Genomic DNA, 19209 nt, shown 5'->3' with positions numbered 1-19209 from the left:
CGTATATTATGTGTTAGTTTACGAAAACTATTCTGTGCATATGCACTTTTTTTATATTTCTGAATCTAGTAATTTCGCTTCGTTCGTAACCGGAACACTTGGGGTTGCGCCAATTTTGGGGGGAGCATGTTTATCGTTGCACTGGAAAATTGGAATTTAGCTGCCTTTATCATTTTATTAACCTCGGTCCTGTTGGAATAAACTATGGTGTTCGTGTGCTCTCTTAGTGGGATTTCATAGAGACTGCAGTGTAGACGCATGTATGGTAAGCTTCAACAACATTCGGTTGTTTTGGTGTAACTAACGCACCGAAGACTAGCTAGCGTAGTAATTTGGGTTAGCGTTAGCTCGTATCTGCTACACATATATTATAATAGATGTGTATTTATAAAGAAATCCCATTATATCAACGGGACTCAATTAAAACCTATGTGTTTATGAATAATATTCTTGATACACAGATGTGCTTTAGAAAGCTCGTTTGTTATTATGGCAGTCATCAATGCAACGCTTGTACTTGCTGTATGTGCTAGTTAAAGGTGTTAGTGATAGTTAAGTTGTAACGTTACTGTAGTTTCACACATCAATGCACTAGTTGGTACACTGTACAACTTTCTTTGTCATTAACTTTTTTGATCTGAGCTGGACTGGCTAATAAGTTGCAAATAGAGAATGTGAAATTTACTATTAACCTCCATCCTCTCATGTCCTCAGCACTCCCAATGAAGATGTGTAGGTAATAGCCTCACAGCCCTGCAAGACACCATGTCTGAAGAGGCTCATTCAGAGAGTGACCTGGACACCAATCCCAACAGTGAAGAGGAGGATTTTGAAAATGAAGAAGAGGAAGAAAATGATGACATGGATGAGGATGAGGATGAAAATGATGGAGATGATGAGGATGATAGTGTTGGTAAGAGATAGAATTGAAAAAATGGTTTGTGTATTATATTATTATATTTTTGGTCTGATCTAATGATTGTGGCGTTGTTCAGAACGACCTGCAAGTTCTCACAGCCACCCAGAATCCTCTGAGTCACCCACATCTGAGCCTCCATCTCGGCCTCCTTCACAACCTCCATCGCAACCTCCATCACAGCCATCTTCACGGGCTCCCTCCAGACCTGGCTCCAGATGTCAACCCCCAAGCCCTGAAAACTCAAATAAGAACAAAACACCTTCTACCAAAACAAAGAAACCCAAGTCCTCAAGTAAGTCAAAATCTGCAAAGTCTCCAAAAAGCTCCAAGTCCACCAAGCGATCAAAGCCTTCCAACATGAGAAAAAACATCAGGTACATTTTTCTGATCTATGTATCTGATAGTGTTATCCTTTATAGATTTATTAATAGATTTATTTGTGTTTGAAGAAAACTATTGAAAGAAGACCAGCTTGAGGCTGGTACAAAGACTGCTCAACAGGAAGAGATGGAAAGACGAAAACGTCTGGAGCAGCAGAGGAAGGACTTTCCCACAGCAGCCCCAGTCCTGCCAGATTCTCAACTAGGTCACTCTCCACATATTGTCATTTGGAGTCCTATATCATGGCATTTTTGTTACACTTTCTACAATGTTAGTATGTTTCACATATTTATATCCTTCACTCTTCTCAGTTGAAACCACTGCAATATTAGGAGAAGTGTCTCAATTGGTTCCTGATCTTCTTAGCAAGGAAGATGTAATATGTTTGGATAGTAGTGGTGATGAAGACGAGAATTTGGAACAGAAGTTGCCTGTACTTGCTGTCAGAGATGGTGATTTTTGTTATGCATCTTATTTGTGGTTTGTGCTGTATAAGGCCCTTTCTCTAAAGTCTAATGGAGCCTTGTGTCATAGATGTAATAGAACTGAGTTCTGGGGATGAAGATGCTCTACAGATCAGCAGTGAGTCTGCTGAGGAGGATGCAGATGCTGCTGGTTCAGAGGAGAGCAGTGGAGCTCACATCAACGATGCACTGAACTTACCTGATGCACAAGGGCGGGTCCTGGTCAACATTAATCACCCTGCAGAAGAAAAAGACATTTTTCTTGCTCCACAACTTGCAAGGGCTGTCAAACCACATCAGGTATTGTTGATGTTTTGACAATGACAGTATTTTTTTCTTGCTTTTTGTTCTCTACTGAATTTTTACTTTTCACATTTTAGATTGGGGGTATCCGATTTCTTTATGATAACCTAATTGAATCTCTGGAACGGTATAAAACTAGCAGTGGCTTTGGCTGCATCCTTGCTCACAGTATGGGACTGGGAAAGACTCTGCAGGTCATTTCGTTTATTGACATTTTGCTGAAGAATACTGAGGCTCACACTGTACTGGCCATCGTCCCTGTAAGTGCAGCCATACGCATTTCTTCTTTTTCCCCCTCTTTATTGCTGTTAAATAACTGTATTTGTAATGACATGTTTGTCCTTGTTCTAGGTGAACACGCTTCAGAACTGGCTGTCAGAGTTCAACCTATGGCTCCCCCCTCAAGAGGCCCTTAGTCCTGACACTGATCCTGCAATTTTTACTGGTCGATCTTTCAAAGTTCACATTTTAAATGATGAGCACAAGTAAGCATTGCTGTTTTTGCTTTATGGTCCTTTATATGATTGTTTTTATTACATATAAATCATACTTTTACTCTTCAGAACAACCGTTGCAAGGGCCAAAGTTGTAGAAGAGTGGTCAAAAGATGGAGGAGTATTACTCATGGGTTATGAGATGTACCGACTTTTGTCTATGAAAAAGAGTTTTGTGATGGGAAAGAAGAGGAAGTCAAAGAAGCCTGTGGGCCCAATCATCATTGATTTGGATGAGGAAGACAGACAACAAGAGCTGATGAAAAGTCAGTACTCTCGCTATCCTTTTATATAACTTGATCCCTTTCCTGATTCTACCTGTTGTTCCTTTTAGGTATTGAAAAGGCAATTGCGCGACCTGGCCCAGATGTGGTGATATGTGATGAGGGACATAGAATCAAGAATTACCATGCAAGCACTTCACAAGCGCTTAAAAACATCAGGTCGCGCCGGAGAGTAGTTCTGACTGGATATCCACTGCAGAACAACCTCATTGAGTACTGGTGCATGGTGGACTTTGTCAGGCCAGACTTTTTGGGCACACGGCAGGAATTCAGCAATATGTTTGAAAGGCCCATTCTGAACGGACAGTGTGTGGACAGCACTCCTCAAGATGTTCGGCTAATGCGCTACCGCAGCCATGTCCTCTACAGTCTGCTAGAGGGCTTTGTACAGAGGTAATTATTTTCAGGGCTTTATATAAGTTTTACTGCAGAATACATTAATATTATATTTCTTTATTTCAGACGAGGTCATGATGTGCTGCGAGATCAGCTCCCCCACAAAGAGGAGCATGTAATTTTGGTGAGGCTGACTCCCATTCAGAGAGCACTATACACAGAGTTCATGAAACGATTCAGAGAAGCAGGAAACAGTGGGTGGCTTGGACTAAATCCTCTCAAAGCATTTTGTGTATGCTGCAAGGTGAGATGGTATTTTGTTCATTGCCAAGTATAAGGCATTTAACCAGTTTTTAGCCCCTAAAATCAAATTATGGTATCATTAATTTTATTTGCTTATCTTTGTTGTCTTTCAGATTTGGAATCATCCGGATGTCCTTTTCGAGGCCCTGCAGAAGGAGAATCAAGCCAACGATCAGGATTTGGACCTTGATGACATTACGAACAATCCTCGCTGCTCTGCTCCTGCTGGCCTTAAAGCCAAAGATTCAAGTAACAGCAAAGGGAATGGAAACAATAACCTTCCACCTCTGAATCCTTCACAGGATAAATCAAATCAAGTGATCACTTACGAATGGGTATGTCTAACACTAAACTAATTTAATTTGGACAAATCTTTAATTATTTACACCAGCATGTGCTGACCTGTCTTAGGCAAAGGATATCATGTCAAACTATCAAAGTGGAGTTCTGGAAAACTCTGCTAAGATGCTTCTGCTGTTCTGTTTGATTGATGAAAGTGTAAAAAGACGAGATAAGATATTGGTCTTCAGGTACTTCTCTTTTTTGCCTCGATCCTTAAATATTACTTACCACTGATGAATAGGTGTAAAGATTTTTTGTAATCATCTGAATTGCTTTTTGCAGCCAAAGTTTATCAACGCTGTCTCTTATTGAGGACTTCTTATCACAGCGTCTCATGCCAGCAGATGTCTGCCCTCCTGACGGCCTGAACCATAACTGGGTTCGCAATATCAACTACTACAGTGAGTCCATAAAAATATACATTACATGTCTTCACACAATTTTAGCCCCAATTGAAACTGTTGCAGGAATGATAATCAAATGGAGCTACATTTAATTTTGTTTGTAGGACTGGATGGGAGTACTTCTGCTACAGAGAGAGAACGCCTCATCAATCAGTTTAATGACCCAGAAAACAACACAACTTGGGTTTTCCTCCTGTCTACAAGGTACACATATGTATACACATAGCAATTTCATTAAAATACATTACTTTGCAGTCACTATATTAATGCCATTTTCTAACTTTAGAGCTGGCTGCTTGGGTGTTAATCTGATTGGCGCAAACAGAGTTGTTGTGTTTGATGCCTCCTGGAACCCTTGTCATGACGCCCAAGCAGTGTGTCGTGTGTATCGATATGGTCAGAAAAAACCCTGCTATATTTACCGCCTAGTCTGTGACTTCACTTTGGAGAAGAAAATTTATGACCGTCAGGTTTCCAAACAGGGGATGTCTGGTAAGGTTTAGTTTTGACTGCAGAAGCCCATGCAACAAGCTACAGTTAATTGTATTGTATGATTTGAATGTTGTTTGTTTCTGCTGTAGACCGTGTGGTGGATGACCTAAACCCAGTTCTCAACTTTACCCGTAAAGAGGTTGAGTCTTTATTGCATTTTGTTGAGGAAGAGCCTGAGAATGAAAAAATCTCTCTTGAATCCAAAGAAGATCTTGAGTTGGTGTTGTTCCAGGCCTGTCGTTTGCACCCACACCTCATCACCAAGGTACATGATTTTGCCAAAACTTTGTTTTGAGGCCAAATGTATTTTTTGTTGTTACCAATTTATTTATTTATTTTTTTACATTTTTGCAGTTTGAGATTTTAGCATGTGGTGTTATATTTTTCTTAGTTTCAAATTGACCATAGATGATACATATTTAACTTTGCTGAAACAAAATTCATTTTGATTTTTTCAATCAGCCACCTTTCCAACACGAGTCTCTGCTGGTGGACCGCAAGGAATCCAAACTGACCAAAGCAGAAAAAAGGGCAGCAAAGAAGAGCTATGAGGATGAGAAACGAGCCTCAGTACCTTATTCTCGTCCCTCATATGCCTCATATTATCCAAACAGTGATCAAGCACTTGCAAATATACCTGCATTTAATCAACGGGGGTGGTAAGTGAACTTCACAAATGTGAAACTATTCCTACAATTATTTGCATATTTACTTATGTGTACTTGAAGGCAACCAATGTTAAGGCCGGATGAGAAGCCAGTAGCTAGCGTTCGACCAATTCAATCAACCCCAATCCCAATGATGCCCCGTCAGGTTGGGATGGGCCTACCAGGCTCCAGTGGAAGCATCCCGGTTAACTTCCTGCAGAAGGCTGGAGTTTCTGTGCAGAGAATAGTCACTACAACAGGTAAAGCACATAATTTATTTCTCACAAATGTGCTCTTTAATTAATAGTAGCAATTTTGCTTGGATTTTCAGATATTGTAATACCAGGCGCAAATAGTGCTACAGAGGTTCAAGCCAGAATCAGTGCTGGAGAAACCATTCATGTTATAAGAGGTTCTAAAGGTAGTAAAAGCAAGACCGTGACTACATATCACCCATATCATCCATATGACATGTTAACTTGTTATTATGGTGACTGTTGTTTAACCATAGGCACCTACATCAGAACTCACGATGGGAGGATCTTTGCTGTCAGATCAGGAAAAATTAGCCGACCTCCAGTTGCAGTGGCTGCTGTTTCAAGAGGTTGGTGTATATTAATATCTAAATACATTATTTTTCTCACTGTGACAAATAACACATTGAAGATAGTAAGGACTGTGAGTACTAATTGCTAAATCCAATTTAAAGATAAGGATTTATTGTAAACTTTAATTATGCTTTGTGAAATGTTATTCTTAGGTTATTTTTGTAAAGGGATGATATTGGGGATAGTTATACTACAAATTTAGTCAGTGCAAGTTCCATGTCCTGTACAGGTCATGTGAGATTTCATTCACACTGAGGAGGTTATGCTTGTTCCCACAGAACCACAGGGCCCTCTGATCCAACCAGTCACTAACGGCTGCTCATCACCTGTGGAGCAACCACAGCACTCCCCGAGCAGAGATCCGCATCCCTCCTCTCCTTTGAGCTCCGACCTTATCAGGGAGCTGAGCACTTTCTCAGCCCCAGGAAGAGACTCTTCCTCTGGGCTCAGGAATGAACTGCTCTCCCCGCCCCATCCCACACCCGCTCCCGGTGCAGGAGGGCACAACCAGAAAAACCAAAACACAGACCTCAACAGACCACTGAGTGAAGACCTCCTGGGCTCCACACTGGACATGCATGGGATAAAGCGCAAAAACAATGAACCACAAACCAACATGTATAGCACAGGGAAACGCACCTCCGCGGCATCACGTTTTCCTGGATTTAACATGGGCTCCAGTGGACTGAGCTTTCCACCAATGGGACTAAACTCGTCCTCTTTATTAGGGAACTTAGGACATATGAGTCACCCTCTACTGATGGGCGGCAGCGGGGGGGCTTCTTTTTTGCAGACCCCTGGACAAAACATGGGGGACCTCCAAACCATGTTCCCAGGCTCCACAGGCTCAGACCTGCTCAGACAGCCGGCCACAGGGAATGGGCATCTCCAAACCCCTTCATCCTCAGCTTTCTCCTCCACTCCGACCACTAATCCCTCCACAGCAACATCTTCCTCACTGTCCTCCAGTTCACTGCCTCCATATCTGATGAACCCCAACATGACGGGGCTGCTTACTTCTGGATTTCCCCCTATTAACTACAGTCAGTCATTACTTCCTGAGTCTAGGATGCTCTCCACGCCTCACCTTTCTGGCTCAGGGAGTCTTCCTACTTCTATCCCTAGTACTTCTTCGTCCAGTTTTCTTTCCCATTTCAGTAACCCCACTTCCAGTCTGCTGGGGGCAGCTCTGACCCACGCCGACAGGCATCACAGTGCAGAGAATGGGGGCAGTAGTTCGGATGATGATGTTATAGAGGTTATTGGGCAGTAGGAAAATCATCAAATGTAATAAAATTATAACAGCGTCTAAAATAATGCACAATTGATAAAAAGTCAGTTTACTTTAAGCTAAAACGCATATAATGAGGACACATAAAAATCTGAAGCTTATTAACTATGAACGTTATTATGGCTTACAGGGCATTTTCAATTCAGTAAAAATCATCACAGTGGCCATTAATTAATGTTTTAAATGTGTACCTCTGTATGTGATTCACTTTAAGTTACTTAAATGTTTTCACTTTTCACATTCACATTCTACAATGTACCTATTTTGGCTGCATCGGCAAAAATGAACTGATAAAAAAGGTAGTTTTCCAAATAAGTGATGCAAATGTCAACACTAAAATACCTATTGCTAAAACACAAAACCGGTCTCGAGTTAAACATAACTTTATATAAAAAGGAAGTTCTTTTCATCCAGGTTGTATTTAATTGTATTTGGAGCCAGGTTATTTGGCATACAGGGACCAGCTGTATCTTTCCAGGGTTTTCTAAGCACAGCTTCTCCTGTTACAATTTGTAAACGTCTTGTGATATAACAATTAGTTTTAGTTTTGTTCAGATGTCATTGGAGAGTTTCTGTGGTGGCTCTTGCACATATGTTTATGGTGTATTAGTGATCAAATATGTAATATAGTAATCAAAAAACCCAAAGCAACTTATCTTTTGAGGCTATTAGAGAAAATCATAGCAATTCAGTAGATATTGTTGCAACCCAGTTAAAATATTGTGAGTGAAATACAAGTGAATATGTTAATACTTTGTAAATAGCAGCCATTATCATTGTTTATATTGCAAGGTAATGTTAAATGTGTAGATTTTGGTCAGAGGGGTGATATCATCGCTTGTAAGAACCCAACCCCACTTATACATTTTGTTTTCTCTAAAATGAATGTATTTAGGCATTTGTAACCTGGGACAGTCAGACTATTATAGCCTTAAATTTCGAAGGGTACGCCTTGTTTTTTTTCTACGTCTGTGGGACAAACTACTGAGCATTGAGATGGTGCTGAACTCATAATAAATACAATTATTCAGCAAAGAGGAAAGAAAACCATCAGAAACATGAACAAATCTTACCTAAGCTGTTAAACCATTGGTGCGGCCTATGTTTTCAAAAATCTAAAGTTGTAGCTGCCTGACATTGAAACATCATTACATTGAAACACCACTCATGACATTTAGGTGGTGGTGTGGTGGCCTTACCAAACTAACAGTGCCATTTCGTGGTAGCGTTTCACTGAGATGCACCCTTTTCAGAGCAGTGCAGTGTTAGTAGCTTCTGTCAGTGGCGTCACGTGCCGGTCTGCGATGCTTAGAGAGGTCTGTAGGTCTTTGCTGTTCTCTGTAGCATTGTGTTTCTGTGTAGTGTGACTTAGAGAAGTTACTTTTCCTCGTATAGTGGAATAGCCTTTAGGAGAACACTGAGAGAGTTATTCTAAAAATCATTCCCACATATATAAACGATTTTGTACAAATACTTAAGTTCCAGACCAGTTTAGTTTGTACTGGCATTTCCTTTAACTTTTCTATCAAGGATACCCCCAGAATGCATAAGCATGTCTTTGTCAGATTTTGTGATGACATTTGACAGTAGAAGTGATATTTGAAAATGATCTGCTTGCGAACTGTACAGACATTAAGTGTCCCCAACCTTAATTTTGACCTTCATAGATTAAGTTGGACAAGTTCTAAAAAACAACGCTTTTTAATGTACCATTTGTCACTTACTGTTGTATGTTTTATAGTAAACTGTCCTTTTTTTAAAGTGTTTTTATAACTTTTTATTGGTGTTTGCTCACCTGTATCTCCTATTTTGTTTGAGATATTTATTTTGATTGCAAAGTTAGTAATGCCATTTCTATCATGTTTATTTGAATCCTGCAGGCAAATTCATTGAATTTCTGAACACAGTTTAGATCAATGTAGAATTATACTGTGTTATCAATATTATTTTAACAATAAACATGCTCCTATTGCAATCACACACTATTTTGCATTATTATATTTAAATTTTAAATACATATTATTTTCATAGCACAATAGAAATTCCCTGACAATGTCATTGCACAATTATGATTTGACCAGTAGTGAATGTGACAAGCCAAAATATTTCAACGTAAGTGTTTTTGTTGGGTTTGTCAGGACTGCAGTCTCTTTTTTGCAGTGTATGCGCGGGAGACTTGGTCCATGATGACAAGAGCAGAGAGCACAGGGCACAGGGCTGACAGATACCAGGTGTAACTGCTGACAGACTCAGTGAACCAGGAGGAGCAAAGGCCAAGCAGCAGACTCCCACAGCCGAGCAGGTAGGTCACAAGTCCTGACGCTGCATGGTACCGCTTCAGTTTGGCAAGAGACCAGCCTTTAGCTAGACTGTGGTACTTGAGAGGCAGTGCTGCCAGGGACTGCAGCCCAACCACACACACAGTGATCAGGCCTAGTAAGCCATGCCAGGAGGTAAAGTGCAGTTTATTGTTCAAATGTTTGTTATAGGCAATGACTGCTAGACCCACAACAGCACAGGCCACACACAAAACCTGGAGGGCCCAGTGAATACGACCTTTGGTCTTATGCCCAAACTTCCTTATAGGTGAGCCATGGGGGGAGAAGAGAAGGATAGCCTCTGTCATGATGAAGGAAAACTATGGGATATGGAGAAGGGTAGAAACTGTTAATCTTTAAATATGAAATCAATAATTAATTAAATATTTCTGTAACATAAATATACTTACAGCAAGTGTCATCAGAAAAGGATGCCATGAGAACAAGCCTGTGCCAACACATAGTTGTAATTCTGAACAAGTTTAATTAAAATCTGAAAAAAGTGGTATTAGAAAAAGTACTTAGACACTCACTCGAACCGGGTCGAGACAGGAATACAAGGAAAACTGTGAAGGCAATGCAGAGGACATGGGTAAGGGCTGCGACCAGGGTCCTTGTGCATCTGTATAATCTCGCTTCGGCCTCAGTCTCCTTCCCTTGGGCCATGTTTAAATGAATAAAGGTTTTAAAACAAACCTAAAACTGCAGCCGTGGCCCCCGCCTGTCAGTCACCTGAAGTGAACTCAACACTTTAGCAAAGAGCGATGCTCAAGATCGACGCGTAGTTCATAGAAATAAGCAACTTTTCTCAATTCAATCGATCAATGTACTATCAAAACGCGAGTCCGATTATTATAGATATGAGTGAAATGTAAACAATTTCAAGCTTTTAGAAATAATAGTAACAATCGATAGTTTTACATAACCGACAATAGAAAGCAATGAATGGTTCCGCTGCACTGAAAAGTACAACTTCCGTCTTAAATATTATAATGCAAAACAACGACCTCTTTAAATTGACTTTTAATAAAAAAATAAAAATAAACAAATTTTGTTGCTAACTTTGCGTTCAGTACAGATTTATGTATTCGTACTGCATGCAAATACAGTTAAATGAATAAAAAGTTTCGTCTTTTATTTTGACAGGAAAAATGGTTACAACAGCATCTTGACACGCCTCCTGCTGACGTGGATGAAGATGACAATTTTTAAACCCCAAAAAATCAAGCAATTAAGTGCCTATACATCGAAACAACGATGCAAACATGAATGCATTTTTGAGTTCATACATGGCTCACATAACAGTACGTGTGTTCAGTCATGATAGGAATTATGTTTAAGGCTATACCCTTTCACATATGAAAAATATTAGGTTATTATATTAGGCAGGTCCTGACTTTAGTGAGCATATGCAATATTGGTTAAAACATAACAATGTCTACAGGCCTTTATACCTCAGTCCTTTAACTGAATGGATTCTTGAGTGGTTAGTTGTTCATTGGTCATTGTGCTCCAATAACTCTGTAATAGGCTTGTGACTGCACAGTCCATAGCCAAAGGGGAACTAGCATTAGTCAGTGAAAACATAATTTTATTTTAGATGGAATAATTTGTTTTTCTGTTTTTAAATTTGTGTGCACGTTAGTTAGAGTTTTGCACTAACATTTAAACTGATGATTTAATTATAACAACAATGCATCAATGACTACACCAACCAGGCATCAGTTAATTATCATTTAATAACATAGGCCCATAAACTATGGAGGCACTGCTTTTGTGGCAGCTGACCTGCTCTGTTAGAGCACACATAAATAAAACAGCTGGCTCCCATGAGCCTTGAGCACTGGGTGATTTCCAAATTAAGACTGAAATCAAAATGAGTTGCAGTATTTGCCATTTGGCCTACAACATTGATGTTGAGGGATATTCAAAGAGCACAAGAAAAAGCCTAACTGAAAAAAAAATTCTCATGTCAAAATGCTTATTATGTTTGATCGCATAATATTCTATATCCACAAATCTCTTATATGATCAGGTCTTTATAAACCTTCAGTATAAATAAATAAATAAATATAGACTGGGCTATTCGATATTTTTTGATCGATCTAGGCCTATCTATGATGGGTACGTAGTGTAACCACTCACTTACTAAACCTAATGTGTGGGGACCAGAGGGTTTTCCTTTTTGATGTCTCTCTGGGATTGTTAACAGCGGATTAGAGATAATCCCATACTCTCAATGTGCATGCGCAAACTCCAGGACGAGCAACGAGCCCACAGTGTCATCCTAAAACGCATATTATAATCTGCAACAAACAGCGAGAAAAAGCAAGGTAAGTGTGCATGTATGTTTACGGGGAGCTTTTTGTTGGGAGGGGATAGGGTGCACTTGTTGGGACCTCCAGAGTTCACCGACTCTATTCAAGTGTTGTAAATTTTCTCCTGTCCCGTTTGGAGATGTTGCGATCTCTAGATAGCGGAGTCCTTAATCTGTACCTATTTTAATGGCCATTGGCAACACTAGCCTTAGTTTATTTAGAAAGTTATCGGTTCTTGCACAATGGTCGCTTGTTAGCCTGTAGATAATTTCACGGTGCCGTGACCCACTTGGCAAATAACGCTCCGGGTTGTTCAAATTCAAGTCACAATGCTGTTTTCTCACACAGTATGAACACTATACTTCCCACTATAGGATTCCACCTGTCACCAATATCGCCTATGCAGTTCTAATCTAGCCGGAGTAAACAATTTTCTTTAAAAAGAAGAGGAAGCAAAAAGTGTGAGTTGAATCTTGAAGATACTGACGCATGCATTCTCTTAAGGTTTATGTTGCTATAGCCTAGAGACACACAGAGTATGCCTATTATGCAGCTGCTATGAATGTTATTAAAGCTTATTACACTGTGAATGGTGACGCCACATTCATGCTACTCCACAATCATGGATGGCAAAGACAAAAATCCACAAATGTGCAACTTTACCAAATATAGAAACATTTAAGGTCATCCAGTTTAATTTTAGTCTTTTACTACTATGTATGGCACTATCTCTGCACACAGTCTGTACTGGTCTGTCAGGATTAAACTTACCTGGTAACATTTTTCAACCTGTGTAAAGGCAATCACTTTCATTATTCTCTGTGCTAATATCCAGCAGGCGCACATGGACTACCCATACACAGCTGACATGTGGATGTTACTACCCCGTCTAAGATGTCTAAATGTGAGTTGATTGAGCTCCAAGACCTCAGTGTGAATGACCCTATTGAGCTAGCTGCTCCTGGGACACACCACACACCTGCACCCACGGTTCTGCCTGCGGGACCATCAGGCTTCTCCCACGTGGTGCGCCTGGTGGGGGACAGAGTCAGTATTGAGACAGCGCTCTCAGAAAAGACTGGACTAGGACACGACTTCCAGCCCTTCAGACAGACCCATCCCACCTGGTGTGATCTGTGTGGGGACTTTATTTGGGTTCTTTACAAACAGCAGAGTCTGCGGTGTGCCAGTAAGTACTTAATGGTTATTTATTCACAGGTGAAGTTAGTGACATTGCTTTGTTTGTCTGACCAGGGCAAAGAAACATAGCACTGTAGCCTATACAAGACACACAAATGATAAACAACAATCAAATTTGTCAAGTCAATGTCACAAAGGTTCCAAGTTTTCCATATGAGAGAATGCTTTCTAATCTGTAGGAAGCTCTGGCTAGTGTCATAGTGAAATGCCCTGGAAACTACATTTATCTTTTGTTTTAGTTCTCATGTGAAGACATGAGATAGTGTATGGAACAATGATTGCAGCTTTGATTACACTTTGGATGTGATATTGAAAAAAATTGCAGAATCCACAATACTAGTAGAGCTTCACTCTTATTTCAGGGTGATTGTATTAGAACACATACAATGTCCCATTTATACCAATACTATCATTGTGCCCTTGGGCAAGACCCTTTTTGTCCAAATCATAGCTAAATCAAACAATGAACAGAATTGCATCTTGTACAGTGCACATGGACAAACAACTGCTCAATGCAATTTAGGAAGCATATTTTTTTTCCACAACAAGACCCAGTTAGCATACCTGTTCCAAAGCCCCAAACCATAATACTTGTTCCTTGACCTAATAGTGAAATAATATATTGTAAAAAATAAACATGCTAGTATAGACTCCAATGCAAAATAGCTGTATTGTAGTATGGTTGGGGCGAATAATGTGAATTTAGGAGAGGTACTGCTAGTGCTAGTGTTGTCCTCTGACCCCTGACACTTTTAAATATCCATGTTCCAGAATGCTGCTACACTTGTCACCACCGCTGTCGCCCATTTATCCAGCTGGACTGCAGCACAGATGAGGGGGCACCCACTGACAAGCCAGGCTCTCCGGGGGACTGCTTCGAATCAGACACAAATGTGGTAGGACTACAATATAATTCCTATTTCACCTCAGGCAGTTTTATGTGTTTTTGAGTTAAATTTCAAATATAAAGTAAAGTTTGATGGACACTTGTAGATTGTCATTGTCCTAGTGCCATATGTTTGGTTTTTTTGGCCTCTTCAGAGTCTTCAATTAAGTGACAATACAATGACTAACGTTGTAGAAATCCTTGGGGAGGGCTCCATAGCACTTTTACAATACCCCATCTGTGCTTAAATTAACCAAAATAAACCAACCATAAAATAAATGTTTGGTATTTGGGAGGAGCTAGAGGACTTCAAATGTGTTTGTTTGGTCTGGTATAATCGTTTGAGACAGAAACCAAGCAGCGAGCGACACTGAGTCTATTACTGCTTGAATTTAAGGATTAGTAATTAGGAATGAAAAATGGGGAGCATAACAGTTGACATTTCAGCAATGTGCATAAAAATACGCCTGACTCTGGAGGTATTTTCTATAATTATACCTGCATTATGTTTTCATTTTATAATTATATATATATATTTTACATTATTATATTATATTTTATGTGACACTATTATGGGTGAGTCTTTCTTTTTTTTTCAATTGAAAATCTTAAAAAAAAAAAATGTCATTTGTTTTTAGGATGATAATATTGAATGGGATCAACAGGAGTTAAGTCATGCAGAGATTCAGCAAAAGATTTTAGAGTATAATTCCCAGACCAACAACAATCTTCAAATGGTCATCGTGAGTATCCAGTTTAGGCCTTTCCTTTTGCTTTCATTCATTTTTTTTTTATTTTGCAGTGAAACTAAATTATTTCTTTTAAATATTTATTTTTGTCAAATAGAAAGGATTTACTTAGTTTATAGTTGAAATTATAGTAAAAGAATGGTTATTAAATTACAGATTTTTTTTCTGCCTCAGCAAATGAACATTATACACTTTTAATTTGTTTTAATAATTAAAAATTATTGTATTTAGACATTTTCTTTGTATTATTTGGAAAAAGAATTTTAAAAACAGTCTTTCATTTTGTTATATAAAAAAAACCTGTTAAATTCCAAAATAAATGAATGGCAAAAGCACAGGGACCTGGTCTCTTAATCTTTAGCATTAGTTTGTATATTTCAGTACTTAATTTTTTTTTCTTACCTTTCTATATTACAGCAGAAAGATGGCTCTTACACTGGTTTCATTAAGGTGCACTTTCAGTTAGTCCGCCCAATTTCCCTGCCCCCTCCTCAGGGTATGCGCCCATTGGATGCTCAGTGGGATGAAAGGATGAGACGGCGAACATCTTTCTATCTACCTAAAGACGCTGCGAAACACCTCCACATAAGTTCTCAAACACAAGTCCAAGAGGTCATCATAGCCTTGCTCAACAAGTTCACTGTGGTGGACAACCCAGCAAAGTTTGCCTTGTTCGAACGGACTGAGAGACAAAATCAGGGTATGAAAATATATTTCACTATTACAAATGAAAGGAATCTTATTGAACAGTGAATAATTACCATTCATTTTAGTGTTTATGAGGAAATTGTCTCAGGATGAGCGTCCCCTGTACCTGCGTTTGTGTGCCGGCCCCAATGAAAAAGTCCTGAGTCTAGTTTTGAAAGAGAATGAGACTGGGGAAGTTGATGTAAGCTATTCTCTCTTCAAGAGTTGTAATATTTAAATATAGATTTTCTGGAAGTGTGAGGAAAAAAAAAAATCATGTTATCTGAATACTTTTCAGTGGGATGCTTTCAGTTTTCCTGAATTGTGCAACTTCCTGAGAATCCTGCAGCGTGAAGAAGAGGAGCATGTACGACAAATTGTGAAGCGCTACACACTGGCCCGAGAGAGGATGATGCATGCAATGTCCAAGTTTAAAAGCTGCAGTTGATTTACGTCCATATGCACATAGACTAGTTATTGTAAGGTAAAATAATATGATTGTGTAAATATATGTTTACAATTAGAGAACAATATTTTTATTTTCAGAAAACAAAATTTTGAAAATAAGTGTACATAGGCCTAATAAATATTTTCATGTCTGCAATGTATTTTATTCAACTTTGGGATTGCTGCATGATTCATTTACTGTTCTGAGATTTGAATGAGTAGAGGTATCATGCATTATTATAATGTAATAATATTGTTCACGTTTATGAAAACACAATTGTTGTTAACATTTTATTATACAGTTAAAGTGAAGATGAAGATGGGTCTTTAACCTGAGGATAAAAGTGTACTATGAAATCTTTCTAAGGTCAGAGAAGATGTTATTGCTTTTCCTGGAATGTTCCACAGTTTGGCATCAAACTGTTGCTTGAAGACAAGCAGTTAGTGCCTCCAGGCCAAGTTACTGGTCAGATCTGCTCGCAGCAGGTATGCATGTTTTTCAAGGTATGTTTAACAATTTCAGCAACATCAAGTCTTACTGGGGAACACTGCATGAATAGATTTAATATCACCACGATGCCTGGACGCACTAAAAAATGGCAAATACTGCACTTAAGCTAAAAATGCACTATTTAACTTAAAGAGTCCGTCAGCTTGTTTCTATGGCTATGTCACTGCTTTGCCTGGGATGTTCCACAGTATGACATTAAACAGCTCCACCTCACATTTACTCAATTACAGGCAGTTTTATTGATCAAAAATACCTAGAAAAACAGGTATTCTAACTGAAAGGGTTTGCTTCTCCACAGATCTGACCTGTAACTTGGCCTGCTTTGACCTCCATGAAGATAGAATGGTTTAATGTGATACCGTAAAACATTCCAGACAAAGCAATAACATCTCCATGGAGACAAGCATTTGACAGAAACCAGAAAAGTTACACAATGCACCTTCAACACGCAAAATCAGGTCTCAATACCAGCCCATCCAGCCCACCAGGCGGCGCTCGTTCGTAGTTTGTCCACAAATAGCTTTCCACGAGTAGAAGGTGTAGCGTTAGCGGAGCAGCTGTGGTTCAACATCATCAAGCCAAATAAATACGCAAGATTAATCTGTGCCCGTTTGGTGACGGCTGTCAAGGTTTGTTTTCAGGTAATGCATTTGAAGCACCAGTTATTTCTTGTTGAGCTCGTCAGTAGTCATCGGAAACTCTGATTGCTGAATAATATATTATGTTAACAGTAGCTACACTGCCTTAAAGCTAGCAGTTCAGAGCAGTTTGTCTTTGAGCAATGTGTTTTATAAGGACATGCTATCTCGTAACCACTCAGGTGATCAAAACTCACTATTAAAGCGTATTTTCGTCAAGTACCATTCACGTACTGACCTCCTTCACAATTACCTTTATGCTTCTTGGCATGTCACTGGTGTGGTTTTGATAAAAGGCCAGTTTAAGATACACGTTGCTACTTAATGTACTTACACCTAGCCTGGGAATACGTTAAGTGTTTTGTTTGTTTTTTTGTTTTTTTTTTATTATATTGTTCTTATTTACCGGAGAATAGTGTCATCTCACTTTTGCTTCTGTGTCTTTTTCAGGTGTCACTTTCTGAACTGGTGCAGTAGGACTGTTGCACTACATCAGCAGTTTGATAACCAGGAAAATAATGTGCTGCAGCTGAAGATGGGGGGTAGTGGCTCCAAATCCAAAGGATTTTGGCCTTTTTCTGGCTCAGGCAGTGGTGATGATCCAACCAAAGACGGAAATGAACAGACATTGTCAAGATTTAAAAGTTTTCAAGGTGCAACACCTTTTGTATTTACTAGACGCAGGTAAGAACAATAAACAAACTTGAACTTACTCATTCACGTTTACAATTTACATTTTGTTTTTTAGATTTTCCAGTTGCATTTTATATATGCTTTGTCATTGCTTTGCCCATTTTTAAAGCCCTACTGAATAACTTTTGAGCCCAAATATAGACTAGAAGAAAGGCACTTTACTAAAATAAATAAATTTTACAATTATTTTATGATTTTTGGTGCATTGGAAAAACAGTGTTCCTTACTTCATCTCCACAAACCTGACTTTCAGTTGGCCTGGGAGAGGGCCTCTTCCTGCTGAGATGTTATTTCTTTTGCTATAATATCTCATAGTAGCATAAAGCATAAAGCATAAAATAGTCATGTGTTTATCATGAAATTACACAGGAAGTTGCTTTCAGTTGTAACTTTTTAAAGTATTGACACTGTTTAAAATAGATTTTTTGCATAAATAGTGGTGTACTATTCTACTGACTCAGGTTCCCACAAATCTTTTAACTGGAAATCCTCAGGTTTCCAAAAATCTTTTAACTGGAAATCTCGCTCTTGCTCTCTCTCTCTCACGCTCTCTTGCTCTCTCTCTCACTCTCACTCTCTCGTAGTTCAATGTTTTTTGATGAAGATGGCGACTTGGCTCATGAGTTTTATGAAGAAACAATTGTGACAAAGAATGGGCGAAAAAAAGCCAAGCTCAAGCGAGTTCAGAAGAATCTTACACCTCAGGTACGCATATTAGGTAATAATGATTTGCCCCTGTAATTGTTGGCCGTAAACATGTTTGTCTTCTACGTGTCCAACAGGGAATTATTAAGCTGGAACACCCATGCATCCATGTAGATTTCCCAATTGTCATTTGTGAAGCTTGACAAAGTCTCATAAAAGCGACTGTGTCCACTCCGTCCTGTGGTCTACAGCTGAAGACTGACCACCTTTTGAAAATCATGATTTCCTGGCATCTCTGAAGTCCCTATGCAGACAGGCTGATGCTGTGTTTTAAGCCTCTGCATGTGATCTGTTTTGGCTTGTGTGCTGTTAAGACACACCATAGGTCACCGGTGGCGACTAACTAAAAGTGTGCCAAGTGAGCGAACGTGTTCGGTTTACAGATATCTCATGATCAGTGCGCATGCAGGTTTATTTAGAGCAAAGAGGACAGATGCAGTTTTTTGTAGCATTCACCAAACATGCTATGAATGAAATCTGTCCAGGCTGAAGAAGTTGGAAAGTAAACTAGATATTGGTCTCTTCTGTTAATTATTTTAGTATGCATGATGGAAAACAAACTGGCTTGGGGACTTGACAATCACTGGTCTACAAAGCAGACTGTGATGTTGAATGAACTGACTTAGGTAGTCTCAGTTTGACCAGTGTGAACTTGCAGCAGTTGTGCACAGCCAGTGTCAAATGAGAACTCCTTGTTTTTTCTTTGCTGCTTTGGCATATGTTTCACCTTTTTAATTTATTGTTAATTTTTTAATTACATTATGAAACACTAAAGTGTGAGTGGTGTTT

The 19209-nt window shown here is 39.2% G+C and overlaps 4 protein-coding genes across 5 annotated transcripts; 3 read left to right on the top strand and 1 right to left on the bottom strand.

The window, feature by feature from the left end:
• The first annotated feature begins 127 nt into the window (after positions 1 to 127).
• rad54l2 (RAD54 like 2) lies at positions 128 to 9248 on the top strand. The gene is made up of 22 exons (XM_020934095.2): positions 128 to 265; positions 715 to 913; positions 996 to 1293; positions 1369 to 1505; positions 1612 to 1752; positions 1835 to 2064; positions 2145 to 2327; positions 2419 to 2552; positions 2631 to 2827; positions 2896 to 3238; positions 3308 to 3485; positions 3598 to 3819; positions 3896 to 4014; positions 4109 to 4227; positions 4335 to 4434; positions 4517 to 4722; positions 4812 to 4987; positions 5185 to 5381; positions 5451 to 5629; positions 5701 to 5790; positions 5881 to 5973; positions 6256 to 9248. The coding sequence occupies exons 2-22, from the start codon at positions 766 to 768 to the stop codon at positions 7248 to 7250; spliced, it is 4485 nt and encodes a 1494-aa protein (XP_020789754.1). The 5' UTR covers positions 128 to 265; positions 715 to 765; the 3' UTR covers positions 7251 to 9248.
• Positions 9249 to 10534, bottom strand: LOC110168679 (transmembrane reductase CYB561D2). The gene is made up of 3 exons (XM_020934154.2): positions 10120 to 10534; positions 9997 to 10034; positions 9249 to 9906 (listed from the first exon to the last, which is right to left on the bottom strand). The coding sequence occupies exons 1-3, from the start codon at positions 10250 to 10252 to the stop codon at positions 9403 to 9405; spliced, it is 675 nt and encodes a 224-aa protein (XP_020789813.1). The 5' UTR covers positions 10253 to 10534; the 3' UTR covers positions 9249 to 9402.
• A 2157-nt stretch (positions 10535 to 12691) lies between these two features.
• On the top strand, positions 12692 to 15874 carry rassf1 (Ras association domain family member 1). Its single transcript, XM_020934258.2, has 6 exons — positions 12692 to 13093; positions 13876 to 14000; positions 14629 to 14733; positions 15157 to 15439; positions 15513 to 15628; positions 15725 to 15874. Exons 1-6 carry the CDS (start codon positions 12799 to 12801, stop codon positions 15872 to 15874), a joined length of 1074 nt encoding a protein of 357 aa, XP_020789917.1. The 5' UTR covers positions 12692 to 12798.
• A 1013-nt stretch (positions 15875 to 16887) lies between these two features.
• On the top strand, positions 16888 to 19194 carry tusc2b (tumor suppressor 2, mitochondrial calcium regulator b). 2 transcript variants are annotated; one of them, XM_055160533.1, is made up of 4 exons: positions 16888 to 17013; positions 17473 to 17706; positions 18300 to 18420; positions 18498 to 19194. In XM_055160533.1, exons 2-4 carry the CDS (start codon positions 17558 to 17560, stop codon positions 18561 to 18563), a joined length of 336 nt encoding a protein of 111 aa, XP_055016508.1. In that variant the 5' UTR covers positions 16888 to 17013; positions 17473 to 17557; the 3' UTR covers positions 18564 to 19194. The 2 variants fall into 2 exon arrangements, with proteins under 2 accessions (XP_055016508.1, XP_020789738.1); XM_020934079.2 differs by having other exon boundaries at positions 16888 to 17025.
• Positions 19195 to 19209: the final 15 nt, after the last annotated feature.

Source organism: Boleophthalmus pectinirostris, unplaced genomic scaffold, assembly GCF_026225935.1.
Source record: "Boleophthalmus pectinirostris isolate CB_2022bp ecotype Guang Dong unplaced genomic scaffold, ASM2622593v1 HiC_scaffold_3, whole genome shotgun sequence".
Lineage (NCBI taxonomy): Eukaryota > Metazoa > Chordata > Actinopteri > Gobiiformes > Gobiidae > Boleophthalmus > Boleophthalmus pectinirostris.
The sequence above is the reverse complement of the archived record's forward strand: the minus strand, read 5'-3'. Positions and strand labels throughout refer to the sequence as shown.